We start from the raw sequence: 19,274 nt of genomic DNA on the forward strand, positions 1-19,274 counted from the left end.
AAACTTGAGATGATGATTCATTTTGTTTTTCTTTGTAATGATTCATTTTGTTTTTCTTTGTAGTGATTCATTCAATTGCAATACCTTCTAGGTAATAAAAACTTTCATCCTTTAAAAAATCTTAAATCAAGATATTAATGATACAAGTGCAAAGTCATAAGAAAAATGAAGAAACTTATGATACAAGTACTCTGAATACTCAAATATAGGTCCAAATGAGGTTAAAATCGATCTTTGTTTTATTTTTGGTTTGTTTCGGTAGAAAATGAATAGGCCAGAGTCTGCATAGCTAAATAATGAATGCCGACTCTAAAAAATCGGTATAGTATTCATCATCTAGCAATACTGAGAGTAGGTATTGCCCAATTTATCAGGCAGTCGGCATGATCGAAGAAATACGACAACGCCGACTGTAACATTTATAACCAAACCCAAAATTTTTACACAGTCGGATTGATTGATCGTGGGTCGACTACACCGAGTGCATAAGTGTGCAGTCGGTAATGATAAAATTTTAATCAACCATGTCGACGGGGTGTGTATTCATACTAGAGTATGTACCTTTGTCGGCATTGTCTTCTTGACGGTCGACATTGTATTTATCATTCAATGGCAGACTGTCAGATGGAATGCAAGGTTTTTTTTTTTTTTTTCTTTTTTTATTTTTTTAGTTTTTGTTTTGATTTTAGGAGAAGAAGAGATCGAGGAATGCATTTCTTTTTAGCTTTCATTTAGATTTTAGGATTTTTCTTTTCTTGTAAATTATTAAGGGAAAGAAAAAGGGTATCATGATAGTTTTATCACTAAAACCTTTCTTTTAGCGAAAAATCCAACTCTATTTGACCGTGGGTACCCCATAATTTATGAAGGTATCCCAAATATGGGTTCTTAACAAACGCGCCTACTTCTTAGTTTACCACCAGAAAGAAAATTTTGGTGAATTTGGATGCAGAATATAAAAGGTGGGATTTATGGGTTTAGGGAATTTGGTGGAATTACGTTTCTTTTGATATATTTGGTTGCCCGAATCCCCAAAAATCACGTTTTCCATGTGATCATTTTTCCAACAAATCCTCCATATAAAATTTGACCTCTCCCCATAAAATTTATTGTGAAACTTATCAAGGGATTCATGAACCTACTACTTTTAATTCTAAAATTCTATATATATATATATATAATTATAAGATCTGAAGATAATGCCAAACAATAAATGGACAAGGGAGTTCAATGAATCTTTAATCGAAAAATCCTAGTCAAACGTCAACAGGTTCGTGTTGGGGTGGAAACATACAAGTAAAAGTCCTTGTCTGTAAAATACGGAGTACTACAAATACAGTCCTCACTAAAAGCTCTTTCCTTCTGGTTCCAGTTTCCTTTCTTCATCGTTGTCGGGGAAAAAGCTGAGAGGAGAAGACGAACTCCTCAGATGTCCGTGTTAACTTTCTCATTCTAGTAAATCAGGGCAGAATTTCTTCACATTCGGATTAGGGTAAAATTAGGGCTGATTTTTTACATTGGAATTTCTCTCAGAAGGAATTCTCTTATTGGGAAGTGATATTAGGGAAATTTTTTAACAATTTTGAGTCAGTAATTGAATTAGAAATATTAGGATGTTCTTTTCTGGAGATTCGACTCGTAAAAGAGTTGATTTAGGCGGAAGAAGCTCGAAAGAAACAGATAGAAAGAAGGTATTAGAACAATCACGATTAGAAAGACAACGTCGACAAGAATTAAAGCAGAAAAATGCTTCTGCACTCAAAATTCAGGTAAAAATCACTTCAAATTCATTCATAGTTATGTTTTTAGGTCAGAGTTACTTAAAATTCATGCTGAATTATGTCTTAGGCTATAAAAAAAAGCATTGATTATTTAACTTAAAATTTCTACAGAAATGCTACAGAGGAAGGAAGCTTGTAGAAGGTGAAAGGAATAGAGTGAGGGATGAATTTAAGTTAACTTATGGAGAGAAATGTCAAAAGGTAGACAGGTATGCTGCTTCTTGGTCTTTGCAAGAAAGATTTTTTTTTTTCCTGGTTTGTGGTTTTTCCTCATATTCTCATGGCCTTTGATTTTGTGGAATAATTAAACATGTGAGCTTGTTTGCTTTCTGCAGGCATTGTTTTGATGTTGATTCTGGTTTTCTTAGTAAGTTATTGTTTTTCTTCAAAGCAAGTAATGGTGGCGATTTTTTGGTTCTTGTGGAGACCTGCAGAATCCTTCGTCAGCTTGCTTTAGATAGTGGTAAGACTAACTTTTTTTATTAGAGCTACGGTTGTTGCTTCCAGTATGTACCTGAACATCTATCTTATGACAATGTAGTGTTTTCTTGAATAGTGCTGTTTACCTTGTATGTCATATTTAGCAACCTTTTTGTTGAAGATCCTATTTCTTTGGTTCGGTACCCATTCTTTTTTCCTACTTCAATTTGTTTGTTCATGAAATTTGATTGTGTTATAGGGGATTTGGTTAGCCTCTTTGCAAGCACAGAGTATTCCGTAAAGCGAGCGGCAGTGGAACATAGAGTGAAGCGTTTAGCAAATATTTGTCTTCAGGCAGTTCATCAGAATAGGTGAGTGGTGTTCTTTTGTGTTTGTTATACCTTAAGGAAACAAAGAGATGCTCAACCCTCGATTGGAAGACTGTCTGACGGTGTCCAATCTTCTTATGACTATTGTCTTTACAATACATTTCTGACCATTTTCATCAGCGTCATCTTGTTAATGCTGTTGGGTAAATTGTGTTGTTCATAGCATCAGGTATGCTTAGTCACTGATTCTGCACAATGCACTGAAATATTGTATGAAAGTGTAAGATGTGCTATATTTTTTGCAATTAGATTTGAATCTAGCTTTGGGATGTAACATCTTTGTATTTGGATACATTATTCACACTGGAGCAAAACGTTAGCTTCTTACTGTAAAACTTGTTTTCCGAGTTCGCTTTGAATTTTTTGCTCACGGTGCTCTATGTTGCTTAGGTATCATCTAAAAGACCAGCTTATGTTGTCGTCAGAGTTTTCTGATACTCATACAGTTGTCTTGCTTGAGGCAGTGATCCTGTTGACTAATTCGAGTCTTCCCTGGGCTTGCATAGTTGCTTCTCATCTTCAACAAACACATGCATTTGCCTTGTTGAGAGACATCATTCTTACGGAAACTGTATGTGCTCTTCACAGAAAAAAATTCAAATTTTATGTGAAAATGTCATCTTATTGCTTTCCCATTTTTGTATAAATCTTCTCCCTCATGAAAGACATTCTAAATGTAATTCTGCCTGTAGAAATAGTGTATAAATTATGCTTATGCATTAAAATCTTTACTTAGCAGAAAATTTTGTTAAAATCCGTGATGGTTGCATCCTTTGTGTTTGGATTTTTGAATAACTTCCTTACTGATATAGATTATTATGTGCAGTATATTGTGAAGACTCAAGGTGCTAGTGAGAGAGCAGCATCTTCTTTAGAGCATGTCCTTACCATTATTGTTCGTCAGATTGGTGAACAACGAAGAATTTGCTCTGTCAATGATTATCAGTGGAGTTGCTCCTCACAAATTCTTACCATTCCTTTCTTGTGGAGGCGTTTCTCATACTTAAAAGATGTAAATTCCTTGTGCTAAGTTTGTATTGGTGGATATAACTTGCTATTAACTTGGTGCCATTATCAGCTTCAATAAAATTATGTTTGTTTTGTTAGTTTGTTAGGGATTTACTAGTCAAAGCGCGATAAATTTTTGTTTGACGCAGTATGTGAAACATATGATGCTAATTGAAATGCAAATTGGCTTTGAAACTGAGTGTTTTTGTTTTTTGGAATTCCAGGTCTTTGCAACTCAAGGGTTGGTTGACCATTATATTCACGAGATGTCATTATGTGTGCGTAGTCATACCTATGTTCTTCCTGATGATATCTCGCGTGAGTTTCCAGGGTATGCTTGCCTACTTGGGAACTTCTTAGAAGTTGCTGGGGTTTCTTTGTCTCGACCAAACTGTTCATTCGACATGGTAAGGGCCTTCTCATGCACGTGTTTGTTTAATGTTGTTTTGCTCGAATTTTTAGATACTGCACATCATAAAGTGAACTCCACGAGTAATTTAACTGCCAAGATCCAAAACTCACACCACGTACTGGATTTGAACAAGGAATTATTAAGCAGAAAAAATCATATTAGAATTGGAAAACATAAACTGAGCTGTGTCAATTCGAGCTTTCTTATTTTCCATACCCAGTTCAACTTACTTAGCATGGTAGACGAAATATACTGTATCCCGGAAAGAAATATGCTATGACTTGAAGACCTAGGTTCATTTATTTTATATTGTCTTTAACTGTGAAGATCTTTAAATATGTACGTATTTGTTTTTGTTTCCAATCAGGGCATAGACTTTGCTACTGTTTCAACATTTTTGTTGGAGGTGTTGCCGCCGTTAAGATCCCTGGATACAGACAGCGGTGGAAGTATGCTCCTCTGCAATTAAAAATACCTCTATACAATTCTTCATCTGCTAAGTAATATTCAGGAAACACCTAAATGGGGTTTGTCTTTTCATTTTGTTAGATTCAATTCCCAACGAGGATGAAATGGATGTTGAAGAGGAAGTTAAAGAAACTATAGTTATGGATCTTGATTTGGAACGCCAGATTTCCAATGCCATCAATCCACGCCTTCTTCAGCAATTGGTATATGCCGTTCAGCCTGGTCACATAAGCGCTCTTCCTTCCAGTTTGATTTCCGCAGATTCTTCTTCTGCTTTTTTAACTGAAGTTGCTCTATCTGAATTTAGGTAAATGTTTTATTTAGAGGTGCGTCACTGCTTAAAGGTCTAGAAAGAGGTTTGCCACATGATAAAGAGATGGCAGCAGTTGGTGCTATCTGTTCTTTCCTGCATATTACGTTCAACACGGTACCTGTTCCTTTCCTCATAACTGGACTAGCCTACAGAACTGAGCTTGTTCAGATTCTCTGGAACTTTATAAAGCGCTGCCATGAGAACCAAAGGTGGCCAGCATTGACAGAACTAACAGCTAATCATTCTGGCGAAGTTCCTGGTTGGCTATTACCACTAGCTGTTTTCTGTCCTATATATACGTAAGTCTTCGTAAGTTGAACTTCCTATAGGTTTTCTTAAGCACAGTTACCGAAAGCTGAAAATAGCTTGTCTTCTGCATGTTCTTTCTTTTGAATCGAAACCTTCTGTGCTCTTGAGTTGAGAACAAGCTGTTACCACCCTTTCTGCTTTCCTTTGAGCTTGTGTGTTGGTTCTTTTTGCATTTGATTAATCAATTTTACCTATTCTTGGTGGTTTGCTAGGCATATGCTCCTGTTAGTCGGTAATGATGAATTTTATGAGCAGGAGAAGCCACTCACGCTAAATGAAATTAGGAGCTTGGTCATTATTCTTAAGCAGGTATGTTCTTATTAGCTGATGATGACCCCAAGGGTATCTATTTACATTCGTGTAAAAATGTCTATTTCTTTCTTATCTTTAAAATGCACCAGAAATGAATGATCTATGAGCATATTCTTGTCTTCCCAGAAACATAGGTGTTATGGGTTGGATAACTTTTCCTTCTTTATATTATTACAACTTGGATTTTAGGATTAGTCGGATATAATCTGATTGAACGAAAGTTTGATGTTTTATGCGGAATTAGATATGTCAAAATGGTGAATCTAAGTTTACTTCTGTCAGCATGTGGATGCAATAGTAGTGAACTGGGTGGTGTTATAGTTTGGTCTTAAACACGTAACACTACTAACATGTTTTGTAGATTGTTCAACTTACATTAACTGCTTCGTATTGCAGGCCTTGTGGCAACTGCTATGGGTAATTCCTTCTAAATCTCCCAATGTGACGAAAACTGCAGTTGATTTCTCTTCACAAAAGAAACACTCTACTGTCTTCTTGCAACACAGGGTTAACATTGTTACTTCGGAGCTCCTAACTCAGGTATAAAGTTTGGATTTTAGATTTTTCCTTTTTATTATTTTCTGCTTTTTGATTCTTAAACTACTGGTAGATCCAAGTATTTAATAGTCTTTGTTGAATTCTTCATGTGCTTAAAAGAGAAACACATGTCTTTGATATGTATTGGGTTGAAAATAGGTCTCTAATCTCTCTCTGCCTTCTTTCTGCCTTCTTTATGTTTATAAATATCACTGCAGTTACAAGATTGGAATAATAGGAGACAGTTTACAACACCCAGTAATTTCCATGCTCAGGAAGCAGTTGACGAGCTTTTCATATCCCAGGTACGGAATTTCGACTAAGTTTTGAACAATGTTAGCAACTTAGCATAGTATTTCGTGATGTATCTTATGATATGATTGTGCCCCTTTTCAGGCTCTAACTGAAAATTCCAGAGCGTATGATATATTAAGACAAGCTCCCTTCTTGGTTCCATTTACTAGCAGGGTTAAAATATTTACGGTGAGTGCTTTTCTTCTTCCTGCCAAACTTGCATTTCTCTCAAATCTCAATGCTATGGAAACACAGAAACCTGAGTCAGTATACATTTACTTGTTCGCAGAGCGCGTCGATGGTAGAAATCTCACTTCAAGTTCACTTTCTTTGTTTGGTATAATTTTTGATGAAATTTTTTGCCTGAATCGTGACAGACACAATTAGCAGCCTCGAGGCAAAGACATGGACAGCATGTTGCTTTCACCAGAAACCGATTCCGAATTAGACGCGATAGAATTTTTGAAGATGCTTTCAATCAACTGAGTGCACTATCGGAAGAAGATCTTCGAGGAGTGGTATGCCCTAGCGTTTCTCGATGGAATAAATTTGCGTTTACCTGTTAGATTTGGTATATGTTTCAAGTAAATCTGTCTGCAATTTTTCAGATTCGTGTAACCTTTGTCAATGAGTTTGGAGTGGAGGAGGCTGGAATAGATGGTGGTGGTATTTTTAAAGATTTCATGGAGAATATCACGCGAGCAGCCTTCAATGTGCAGTACGGGTTATTTAAGGTTGGTAATTTAGTGTATATGCATGTGTTTTGTTCATTTGTTTGTGATGTGTATTTATCATTGTTTATTGTCAAATCTCATCTGTTTCAAAATGATTTTGCTTATTGCTATTAATTTATTGACGTGAAATATGTAAAATAGTTTAATAGATTTGAAGCTCTTCTATTTCTGTATAGTAAAGTTCCCTGCCTTAACTTCTGGTTATAATTATATATGTTATTATCTTGCCACTTTAAGTTACGAAAATGGAGTTATTGAAACTCGATGCTCCTTGGAAAACTTTACATGACAGTAACTAGGTAGTTGAGAAAAATCCAGACTTCAGTCATGCAATTCCTCGATGTCTTACTATATGCTGTTGTATTATTTTGTTTGCTGAAGTATTCTTAACATTACTGATCTTTGTAGTGAAGATATTAATATGTAGATCAAGCTGTCAAAAATTGGTACTCAATGTCTGTAGGAGTAAATAAGGTGAACCGTTATGGTGCAAATGGAATAATGACTTTGACTTTACTTTATGTAACACTCAATTTAACATAGATGTGTTTCCATGAGATAAGTGTCAGTACATAATTCTGATATATCATTTGCCTGTTAACCGAAGACTGTAATGGTGAACCGTGTAATAAGTTGGGTCTATGAGTATGCTTTACCCATCAAGCGAAGGACCGATGGAATTTGATCTAAACAATCTAAGCTAAGGCTCCGAAAAGAGCTGGCACAAATTGTGATTACATTATCATACAAGAAGATAATAAGAATTTACGAAAAAGGGCAAATGGTTAACCTTGTCATTAGTATCCCTACCCATTAATTGAAGGACTAACAACATTTGATCTGAGTCATCTCATCCAACGGCATGAAATATGCTCTTACATCTGTATTATTATGTTGCTGTAGTGCTGCTATTGCACTTTCTTGTATGTTTCTTCTAGGTGACATTTGATATATGCTCTTAATCATCGTCTACTTCTAGAGACATGTGAGTCTAAAAATTTTGAGTATTTTCTTGATCAGTGCCTTGGAGACTTCACTTTATTTAAATTTTCTGCTGTTTTTTTTCTTCTTTTCTTATGTTTTAGACTCTTTATTCTTATATGTTTTACTGTTTTCTTTTCTTGGGTACTATCTTCAGGAAACAGCTGACCACCTTTTATACCCTAATCCCGGGTCTGGACTGGTACATGAACAGCATTACAACTTTTTCTATTTTCTTGGAGTTGTTCTTGGAAAGGTATATTCCATCCTCAAGCCCATCTGCTCCTTGACTTTCAGCCGGTGCAATGTTTCTTTACATAGTGCATGAAGTTGTTGACCATGTCATTCATCCGATTACTAGGCCTGATAAATTTCATGCCTCGATGTCTATTCTTGCAGGCGATGTTTGAAGGAATTCTTGTGGACATACCATTTGCCACGTTTTTTCTGAGTAAACTGAAACAGAAGTAAGTTTTCAGATGGTTGCTGTTTAAGCATACTTGCAGTACATTTACCACACAGTTAAAAATAGAGTACCTAGGGACTGCTGACCTCAGCTAGATCTCTTGACTTGAGTTCCTATGTTATTCTGTATCTTTAATTTATCTTCATACTACGATGTCTATGCTTGTAAAAAAAGTATTGTCTCAGTTATATCAATTAAATGTCCTAAAATTTCCTATTCTTGTGTTTAAGTCGATGTTATCATCACTATTGAGTAGTCTAAAGTAGTTTGAAGTTTAGAGACTCCTCAGAATGTATTATTTTTCCATACCTGATTTTCACCATGTTCCAGGCACAACTATTTGAACGACTTGCCTTCACTTGATCCAGAACTCTATCGTCATCTTATTTTTCTGAAGGTGATTTCCTTTCAAGATCTTTATCAAGCAGCTATAAATCAAAAATATATTTTGATGGCTGCAAGGTTATGTTTTGTTGTTCGTTTAAAATTTTTCATAGAAGTTCATGCTAATTTTCTTGGTGGACATAGTTACCATGTTTCTTGTAAAAAAAACTCTTGTTTTGCATGGTTGTGGCAGCTTCACTGCCCTCTTAATAAAAGATCATGATCTGGAAAAGTTTTAACAGTATTCAATACATTGAGCATCAAAAAATCTTTAAGAAACATTTCTTAATCATTGCAACAGGTTTTCTTTTTCATTAGAACCAAATATTGCCTTTCAAAAACACTTTTGATCTTTCTGCTACCTTTTTAGATTTTTAGTGTTGTTTTTGCCAAGTTTTTCTATTAGATACTAACTGGTATTGAGAAAATTATTAAACTTATTTAACTGACGTATTATTTACAGCATTACGAAGGGGACATTTCAGCATTAGAGCTGTACTTTGTCATTGTGAGCAATGAATATGGGGAACAAACAGAAGAGGAGTTGATTTTAGGAGGAAAGGAAATTCGTGTGACAAATGAGAATGTAATTCGATATATCCATCTTATTGCCACACATAGGTTGAATATCCAGGTATTGCTTTCTGGCGCTTACAGCTTTCTAAGTTGTCTCTCAGTTCCCTTCTAAATCACATACCCTGACACTTAGGAACATGTGTTGTCAACAGATACGCCACCAAAGTACGCACTTCTTGAGGGGATTTTCACAGCTGATACAAAAAGATTGGATATCAATGTTCAATGAGCACGAACTTCAGGTAATATCTCTGAGGATGAGAGCTTTTTGGAATATTGCAATCTTCATTTTTGTCGACTTTTATGAATGCCCATTATTGGCTCACAAAATTCCATCACTATGACATTAGATGTACTTTGAATCGCCTACAGTTTGCATCATCTGATTTTTCCCTCAGTCCCCAATAGCCGTACTAGTTTTCACAAATGAAATGTGCTGTACATTTTCTAGTTCACAAACTATTCTTTCGAATTGCTTATAGTTGCCAAATACAACATGGAATAGAAGCGTTTGTTATTAACTGTCAAGAAACCAACTGCATAGAAGTCAGCATTTGTTTGACTGCAAGTTAGTGAAAATATTTTTGTCAATATACAATTTTATTTTCTCTTGCAGAATGATAAAATGCAAAGTTCATGAATTTTTCAAGTGTGTAAATATAGTTGCTGTGCTTAAATACACAAATCTTTATATTGCAGCTTCTAATATCTGGATCGCTTGAGGGCCTGGATGTGGACGACTTGCGAACTTATACTCATTATAGTGGTGGATACCATGCTGTAAGTCGTGTCTCTCTGCTTCTCAGAATAATTCTCTCTCTCAAGGTTGTTGTCAATGATGATTGGATTATATTTATCTTTCAACTGATACTTCTGGATTTTTTTTTTTTGTAGGATCACTATGTCATCGAAATGTTTTGGGGAGTTGTGAAGAGTTTTTCTTTGGAAAATCAGAAGAAATTTTTGAAGTAAGTCGTAACTCAACTAAACTTTTTCCCCGATCAACCTTACAACTGTTGATTGTATACAACCTACAATGCGCAATAGCTTGTAGGTTAAGTAGAGCTGCCTATTACCATTGAATGATTGAGCCAACTTAGTTAAGTTACTGGGCCTAAATGTTTTGATAGCACCTGAAATGGAAAAAGGACTAGGCTCACTACCTGCGTGCTAAGCATTGCAGTCTAAGATTGTAATTTACCATCAAGCATCGGCATTATGAATTATAAGAAATGACAATAAATTGAGGCTATCTGCAGGTTTGTGACTGGATGCTCTCGAGGACCATTGCTTGGTTTCAAATATCTGGAGCCTCAGTTTTGTATTCAAAGGTTATTGAAAATTAAAAGAGAAGTGTCATTTTCTCTCCTTTTCTTTACCTGCTGTGTGTCTAAATAGCAAAAGTTAAATAAATTACCTGCGCATGTGCTGATTGGACTGTACTCGACTGCAGGGCTGCTGGTGATGCTTCTGAAGAAGCTCTTGATCGATTACCAACCTCAGCTACCTGTATGAACCTTCTGAAACTTCCACCCTATAGAAGGTATACAGACCTACTCATATAGTACTATTCAGGAACTAAAGATTGAAATGGTGTTGTTTCTGTTGAATTGCTTTTTTTTTTTTAAATGGTGTGATTTATGATGCAGCAAAGAACAGCTTGAAAACAAATTGATGTATGCAATCAACGCAGATGCCGGCTTTGATCTCAGCTAAATTGCTATATAGAATTTTTCTTTCAACAGTTCCCTTTGTTGATTATCCTTACCGAAGGGCACTCGCCCATCTAAGAGAACCCGTTCAAAACTGTCGAATGTTTAGAAGTAGCATCTGAACTCTTCAAGGTGGAGACAGCCAGTTACACCAAAAGTTCAGAAGAGAAAGTATTCAAATGTAATATATACACAAAAATACATTCTGTACATATCCCTGGGGTTTAAGGCTGGTTTGGGGCACAACGGTGACAGCTAGGTTTCAGCCCTTTTTAGTAATGTCCCACTTTTTTTTTTCTTCTTTTTACTTGTGTCAGTTAGGGCTGCAAGATTTGTGAGGATGGCTTTTTCATTGTGTAAATCATCCAATAGTGACACTATTCTGAATAATTGAACTATTTGTTACTATGTTCTAGTACAGAGTAACTTATGATGAGGTTAAATATGGATACGCAATAGTCTGTGTGGAGCCTTAACTTGATGAATAAATGCATTCTGTACGTGTTTTTTTTTTCTAAGCAAGGTTTGTGTCATCCCTCATCCTCCAAGAAAGAAAAGAGTTCAGCTCAATGGGGTGTTGTGAATAATGGGATGTTTTGCTTAGAAAATTTCCTGGTGAAAAATCCTGTAGTGTAAATTATGAAATTTCCTGGTGAAAAATCCTGAAGTGTAAATTCCAGACATCGACGACAATCGGCGTGACTATGCATCTCATTTACCAATCCTTTGGTCTGTTTATCTCTGTACAAAATGTCTCCCATTGGGCTTGAACCGATTTACTTTGGAAAAAATATACCAAAAAATATATTTAAAATCCCTTGGTAGTTTATTACCAAAATCAACTTTGAATCAAAAAATTTATGCAGCTGCTGTTCTGTGAAACATTTCTGCCACTGCAGTTCAGTCTATCCTTTTTCGTTGTATTAGACAACACTGAATGCTGATTGTATAGTTGATGTCATACGAGAAGCAATTGTTTTTGATGCAAATGCTTGAAGCTGCTTCTTGGCATCTGAATAGATTTGAGATAAAGAATGAAGTTAGGAATCATGCAGAAAATACTGTACCGTATGAAAGAAGATTCAAAACAAGAACACACACAAGAAGACCTTAAGTTCTGATATACTAGTACTATGCTAGATAATATGGAAATGTGAAGAAAGAAGAAGAAGCAGCATGTCCAACTGAACGACACAGATTCATTGATAGCAAATTCGCACTACCAGAAATTGATTTCTTAAATGAAATGACATATATTTGATATAAAAAGGAGAGTTGACATACATACCTTTATTGCATTTAGTGAAGCCAATGATATTAGCGGCGCTGAGGCTCAGACATACTCCTACGACAAGTAGATAATCTGCTTGAAACCTTATAAGTGAGAATATTCCAAGGATGACCCAAGCAACTGCCTGCAGTTTTGAAGCAAATGCATTAGTCTTCATAATAAATCATTGCATCACGCAATTCAAGACTGGTTCACGGCTCCCTCATGTGAAAATTTTAGGCCAATTTAACGCTGAGATACTGTCAGTCTGGCATTGAGAAAGACCCATATATAAACCGTGAATAGAATAGAAGTGCATCTGTTCTAAACTGTTAAGAATAGACTGAGATACTATCAGTCAGGCATATATAAACCGTGAAGAGAATAGAAGGCATCTGTTCTAAACTGTTAGGCATACCAACATTAGCCAGTAGACTGAATCTTGAACGATTAGATGGGCATATTTACTTACTGTGATATAAAGTGTCCACCAGAACAACCAGGAATCTTTCTTATTCATTCTTGCCAGAGACTGCAGAAGAATAATAACGATAAACATTGATCAACAACAACAACCTTAAAGGAAATACGAAAAAATTAAAATGTTAAGTTGATTCAAACCTCTTGGTCAAGGCATTCGAATTTCCACACGCTTTCACCTTGTTCATCAACTTCATTCCACCATCTTAAACCAACTAGTATCCTTCCACTGACATTCTTCACAACCCAAAAATCAAGAGCAGCGAGAAATACAGTAACCACGAAAATGATTACGAAGCTACTAAAGAACAGTGCTGAGAGAATGTAAAACGCCAATGCAGAAGCCTGTTTTTTGAAAGTCCATAAACAGTTCAAACAAAGTACATGTTAATACAACCAAATTGACAACTATGCTTAAGTAAATAGCAAACTGTGAAAGAATGTAGTATTTAACCTTGAAAAGTACATGGAAGAAACAAGTTTTTGGGTTGGCATAATTCTCCGGTGGAGGCTGCATCATTGGAGTAAAGTTAAAACTGACATTTCTTAGTTCAGAAAGCGAAAAGATATAAATTGACAACGAGTTATGACATTCAATTTGAGATTTATACAAATAAAGGTGCTTAATTGTGGTGAAAAGTGGGAACTCAACAAGAACTCTATGGCTCATAAACACAACTAACTAGGAATAAGATCATAACAAAAACGCAATACAAGATCTTCAAATGCAATTTATGTAGACTAAGATCTAGTACAATATGGAGGTCTTCTGAATCATAATTCATAATATGGTGATCTGAGGAGTAAAATGCAAGCTAAATTACTTTAACCAGATTAATTTCCGAAATCCAATCAGATTGATTCCATAACAAGGATTTTTATTTTACCTGGTTTAGATCCATGACAAGAAATTGAAGAATTCCTCTGTTGGTGTCAAGGTACTGAGAGAGAGACGATCGTAGCACCTTTACTGAGCGCTACCAGCAATAAATTTTTATTATTTTATTGCGTTGAATCAACTGGAGTGTTACATGGGTGTGACTACAGGGGATAGTTAAAAACAACACTACTAATAATTAAGGAAATTGAAAAAATGTAACCTGTTATAGTGACGGCATGGTTTATCAGAGAGGCGGCAGTGTGATAGTAATGTCCCTCTAGTTGGTTAGGGGATGTTCTATAGGGATGTAAATTAACTAGATTACCCTTTCCATTTTTTAACCTAAATCAAAGCTAAATTGAAAATTTGTTTTCTTTCTTCTTCTCTTCTCTCCTCCCATCAACCGTAACCTCCATTAAAACTCAAAATTTCATCGTCTTCGATTAATCGACGATTCGAAAATTAATCAAGTATAGTGTAATGACTTATATGAGGTATGTTTTGAAAACCCAGTTATGATTTGGTTTATTTTGTTCGATTTAAGTTTAATTTCTATCGAAAATTAGGGTTTTAGATGAAAAATGAAATTGAAATTTCTGGGTTTATGTGAGTTACGGTTGATTTTAACTCAATTAAGAACCGTGACCGGATATTTTGATGTTGTTACGGTTGGTAATAGTTCAATTACCAACCGTATGTTCTTATATCTGAGAATTTTCTTCAGTAACGGTTGGTAACCATTTTAGTTTACGAACCGTAACTTAGTTACGGTTGGTATCGAGCATTTGGTTACGAACCGTAACTCAGTTACGGTTGGTATCGAGCATTTGGTTACCAACCGTAACTCAGTTACGGTTGGTATCGAGCATTTGGTTACCAACCGTAACTGAGTTACGGTTCGTATCGAGTATTTAGTTACCAACCGTAACTGGTTTTACGATTGTGTTTTCTTCAAATCTAACCAATTACGGTTGGTAGTTCATCTTTTACGAACCGTAACTTCGATTTACGGTTGGTTATGAGCACAATTCCAACAGTAATTAGCTCTGAAAATGTAAGAAAAAATTTAATTTTTTACGTACTTTAGATAACTTTGAGCAACAAAAATCTAGTTGGGACTAATTTAGAAGTATACCCGGTCATTTTCAAGTCCTGGTTCTTCATTTTGTTGGTTAATTTCTTCAGTTGATTGAGATTGACCTTCTCCTCTAAACATTTTTTTTTAACTCTAAAAATCTGATTTTGGTTTTGATTTTGTGTTAATATAAGTGAAATTAATCATTAACACTAACTTGATTATCATCCCTAAACTAGATTATCAATTCTGAGGGTTAATTTGTCATTTCCAGTTTTTTTTTTATAAGGGACACCTTGAATGATCATGTAATGACCCTTTTTGTTCTATTAGAATACCGCCCCTCTAATAAACCATGCCGCCCCTATAACGGGTTACGAAAAAATACCTCTCATTTAAGGATTTTTCGAAAATATCCATACACATAACATTTGAGTATGTAGTATTTTAGGATTTTTTGTTTTATAAAAGCAAGTCTTATGGTGGAAGAATTTCATCTTCTACGTTTCATGACAAATCAACACTTGGAATAGACCATGGAAGTGTGAGTCTAAGGCTGGCTCTAATGGTTCTCCAACATTCAATATTTTTGGAGAACCCACGTTATCCAAATTCAACGTCCAACCACAGTGGGAATCCAAGATTCAAAACAGTGCCATTTGAAATGGCGTCTGATGTATCAACCGTTAGATCACCAATAAGACTATGAATTCAACGGTCTATAGCATCCTGATGTTTGACTTTCAATAAAGTATTTACTAGACTGTATTTCTCTTGGCTCCTGGTGTTTTTTTGGGACGCCAACCCTAATGGTATCCAAGTGTTAATTCCATCTCATGTTCAACGAAAGAAAAGAGACCTTTCTGAATTCAACTTATTAACAACCCCAAAACGATAAATATTTAACGTGAATCGGATTACCTCTATCATTTGAATTCCAAGCTATCTTCCATGAAACCTTGGAACATGCCTTGGAAAAAATACAGATAAATCTAATTTGGAAGCCATTAGACTTGACATTCCACAGTTGGATTCCACTATAAGACTTGCTCTAAGGGTGTTTAGGATATTTTCCGGAATATATAATTGTGAGGAAGCACACAATTTGTTCGTACATAAAATTTAATACAAGGATTTGTCTATTATTGCACATAATAGGCAAATATATCTATCAATTGGAAATAGCGAGATAGAAAATCTCCTTAAAATGTACCTTGCTCTCTATCAAAGGAAAACTGAAAAGGGAATAATGAAATAACATAATAAGGGTGAAAAGGAGAGGGTACCAAGTACGCCACCAATTTTTTCGTTCGGAAGCATGTATGGAAAAAACTTAATTAATACCATTGCATGTAGATCTGAGTTAAAGATCCTTAAACAATATGTATATAGAGTTTTCTCTTCCACAGTCAATATGTCTAGATTAAGAAGTCTGTGAACCCGGTCATGTAGAAGAGTTCTTCGACGATCTCACAAATCAATATCCAATATCTATCTAGTTGTATCCAAATTAAGAGGACCCGAGTCTGACAAGTATGAAACTTGTAATCAATCTTTCAAGATACAAGAACAAGTCCCGTTATTGATCATAATTAATAAGAACTTAAACTACCAAGATTGATTATGTACTACTTGTGTTATTCCTATTATAAAGATAGAACAATATAATGCGGAATAGAAAAAACACAAGACATCAAAAGTTTTGTTAACGAGGAAAATTGCACCTGCAGAAACACCCTACGACTTTTTCCAGTTTTGAACACCAAACTGTATTAAGCCGCTACAGACACTAGCCTACTATCAAACTTCAGATTGGAGTGTAGCTGAAACCAAATTAACCCTCCAAGAAATTCAGATGCAGTCGCGCTTCTTACGTCTCTTGAACCTCGCAAGGCTTTACGCATTGATTCCCTTAGCTGATGTCCTTTACATCCTAAAAGTTGCTTCAACTTAAGTGGAGACTTTTCATACCAATCTGCTTCTAATAGATAGCCTATTTCATTTCCCTTTTGGTCTTTCGGTCTAGGTTTGGAAATTTGTTTGCATAAGACAAAATTTAGCAAACCACACGAACCCCAAATACTTACACTCAGTTAGATGAGAAGCTTGGATTACTAACCACCTCTTAAGAACAATCCAAGCAAATCAAAGTAGAGTCTAGAAACCGATCTTGAGGAATCATTAAGTCTTAGATGAAGAGAACTTTGCGATTTCTATCTATCTCGTTCCTGATCTGAAATGATAATAACTTCGAAAATACAAGAAATATCAGGTAAAAGATAGTCAAACATGGCCTTAATCCATGATATGGACCTTTTCTTTCCTCCTTTTATCATGCAACAATTTTAATTTTGGGAAATAATCAAAAGGGAATCCGCGCCTTGTTGAGCAAGATGAAGACCGAAAATAATGCCGCAATGGATACAACCGATTTAGGACAAGGAGGCATTATGCTGATATCCACGATTTACAGGCTTTAAAGCCCTATGTGGCCATAAGTAGGGGTGGTATTTGGATTGGGTGAACCTTCCCAACCTATACCAACCCGAACCTTGACCATGCAAGGAAAATTGTGACAGACCAGAAAAATTCGCCTGCGTGTCATGAGTCTAGATGATGCACCTTCGGCACAATCAAGAAAAATGCATGCACTCAACTCAATGCCAAAGTGAAGTAATGAAGCGGAAATAGGCTTGCAATGACCTATGTGCAAGTCCATGGCATGCTTTATGCCTGGACAGGACTCAAAAGCCACTGTACATGCAAGAACGCATAAACATCAGCCTTTATGTCTTTATACCTTTCGCAGAACAAAGGCAAGTTGGAACGGTGTGGAAACTAAGTTCAAGGCATCATACTTTCCAAGCATGCTTGTAAGAGAAAACAGACGTGTATTTCCCTGACACGAAGTAAAAATTTACATCCCAGTCACTAACATCAGATTGGCGCATCAAGAAGTTTCGGCCCGCGCTCCCCAGCGCGTTGGACGAAATTTTCCGGTCTGTCACATCAATTCAAAATATCGGGTAGGCATGAGCAAAAAATTTACCAATCCAAACTAATTTAGGTGGACGTAAACACAAATTTTACTAACCCGAACAACCTACCCAACTCGAAAAACTATAACATAATAATATAAATTAATTTTATATACGATATTTTCCTTCATTTAAAATATACTACCTCCGTTTCTGGAAAAGAGATACTTTCACTTTTTCATTTTAACCTAAAAATAAGCCAAATTGAAAGAAAAATGAAAGTATCTATTTTCCATAAACGGAGGGAGCATATTACGTTTTAAACATGAAACTGTAAATCAGGTAGTCTAATATGACTTTAAAGTTTTATTGTATAATTATGTTCCTTCCATGGACAAGACTTCCACGGGCCAACTCAAAGAACCCAGGATACATCATGGTCCTTCCATGGACAAAACTTCCTAATTAACAACATAACTTTAAATAATTTTTATCATGTTGAAGGATGCACAGATATTACATTGTTTGACAAAGTGAAAAGAGCAGTACACAATTTACAACTACCAATCTCATTAATCGTCCATAAATCAAGATGTTTCTTGAAGCAATATATATTGCAACTACCAATTAACATTACTTCAAGCAAAGCAGTACACAATTTTGATACTAATCAACTTGGCTTCAAGCAAAGCAGTACATTGGCAGTACAAAATAAGGGATTAACTGATACTAATCAACTTCGCTTCGCTTCAAGCAAAGCACTATAACCTTGATACCTAATTAACATGGATTTTGTGCATCCATGTATAAAATAAGGGTCAATCATTGGCATTAAAAATGTTAAACAAAAAAATAAATAAGAAATTGAGAGATAATATGTTTTGCACTAGAGAAAGCCCAATTAACATCCCCTCAGGCATAACAGTACATGGATAGTACTTTCACTTTCAATGCCAAGCTCTTCTAAGGTACGATCATCCTCCCTGAGCTGGGTAGTACCATAGGTCAGTCTTTGTTCGCTGACTGGGATACCTTCTATTTTACAAATCCTTTCCCTTATGCTCCCAACCGTTTCAGTTCTCTCAACATCTAAAGTTTTCGTGAGACCACAGAGTGACTTGATAAATATTTGCATCTGTATGGATTTTGTAACAATTGGAAAACAAGCACAAATTAGATGAAAACCAAATACTTAATAAGCCAATCATTAACATATAAAAACAACTCTAAAAAATATTGGTGCAATAATCAAAAACAAGGAGAAATCAAATAAGCAAAAGTTATTGATACTTAGCTCCTTTATAATGGAAGTGATCGATTTGATGAAACGGACGAGCTCCCCATATCTCCGCAAAAGCAACAAGGAAAAACTTTGGAAAAACAGAGTGAGTCGCGTGTTCAACACGTTGCCCTTAAGATATTAGCGCCCGGCTACACTCAAGAGTGATGCTATATCCCTCACAGGACGGATATCTCCAGGATAAAACACCCTACT

General features: G+C 35.6%; 2 protein-coding genes across 3 annotated transcripts; one reads left to right on the forward strand and one right to left on the reverse strand.

Annotated features, from left to right (window-relative positions):
- Positions 1–1,358: 1,358 nt before the first annotated feature.
- On the forward strand, positions 1,359–11,552 carry LOC113346965 (E3 ubiquitin-protein ligase UPL6-like). Its single transcript, XM_026590526.1, has 27 exons — positions 1,359–1,492; positions 1,613–1,769; positions 1,893–1,990; positions 2,117–2,244; positions 2,461–2,572; positions 2,981–3,161; positions 3,417–3,602; positions 3,823–4,005; positions 4,378–4,459; positions 4,560–4,681; positions 4,786–5,090; positions 5,313–5,409; positions 5,809–5,952; positions 6,168–6,254; positions 6,346–6,432; positions 6,621–6,761; positions 6,852–6,977; positions 8,116–8,214; positions 8,358–8,425; positions 8,755–8,821; positions 9,272–9,442; positions 9,537–9,626; positions 10,084–10,164; positions 10,279–10,352; positions 10,644–10,715; positions 10,838–10,927; positions 11,034–11,552. The coding sequence occupies exons 2-27, from the start codon at positions 1,614–1,616 to the stop codon at positions 11,098–11,100; spliced, it is 3,114 nt and encodes a 1,037-aa protein (XP_026446311.1). The 5' UTR covers positions 1,359–1,492; position 1,613; the 3' UTR covers positions 11,101–11,552.
- A 209-nt stretch (positions 11,553–11,761) lies between these two features.
- Positions 11,762–13,898, reverse strand: LOC113346967 (Golgi apparatus membrane protein-like protein ECHIDNA). Of its 2 annotated transcripts, XM_026590527.1 has the most exons (6): positions 13,734–13,898; positions 13,301–13,357; positions 12,988–13,191; positions 12,839–12,898; positions 12,385–12,511; positions 11,762–12,108 (listed from the first exon to the last, which is right to left on the reverse strand). In XM_026590527.1, the coding sequence occupies exons 1-6, from the start codon at positions 13,746–13,748 to the stop codon at positions 12,020–12,022; spliced, it is 552 nt and encodes a 183-aa protein (XP_026446312.1). In that variant the 5' UTR covers positions 13,749–13,898; the 3' UTR covers positions 11,762–12,019. The 2 variants fall into 2 exon arrangements, with proteins under 2 accessions (XP_026446312.1, XP_026446313.1); XM_026590528.1 differs by lacking the exon at positions 13,734–13,898 and having other exon boundaries at positions 13,301–13,363.
- Between the last annotated feature and the right edge of the window lie 5,376 nt (positions 13,899–19,274).

This window comes from Papaver somniferum, chromosome 2 (genome assembly GCF_003573695.1).
Source record: "Papaver somniferum cultivar HN1 chromosome 2, ASM357369v1, whole genome shotgun sequence".
NCBI classification, from domain to species: domain Eukaryota; kingdom Viridiplantae; phylum Streptophyta; class Magnoliopsida; order Ranunculales; family Papaveraceae; genus Papaver; species Papaver somniferum.

Bases quoted from the DNA above. Each gene is read 5' to 3' on its own strand.
- LOC113346967 (XM_026590527.1), bottom strand. The intron at 12,899-12,987 runs GTTTGAATCAAC...ATTCTTCTGCAG, and splicing joins TCGAATGCCTTGACCAAGAG to TCTCTGGCAAGAATGAATAA. The intron at 12,512-12,838 runs GTAAGTAAATAT...TCAAAACTGCAG, and splicing joins GGTGGACACTTTATATCACA to GCAGTTGCTTGGGTCATCCT.
- LOC113346965 (XM_026590526.1), top strand. From the start codon at position 1,614: ATGTTCTTTTCTGGAGATTCGACTCGTAAAAGAGTTGATTTAGGCGGA. The intron at 3,603-3,822 runs GTAAATTCCTTG...TTGGAATTCCAG, and splicing joins GTTTCTCATACTTAAAAGAT to GTCTTTGCAACTCAAGGGTT. The intron at 6,433-6,620 runs GTGAGTGCTTTT...GAATCGTGACAG, and splicing joins GCAGGGTTAAAATATTTACG to ACACAATTAGCAGCCTCGAG.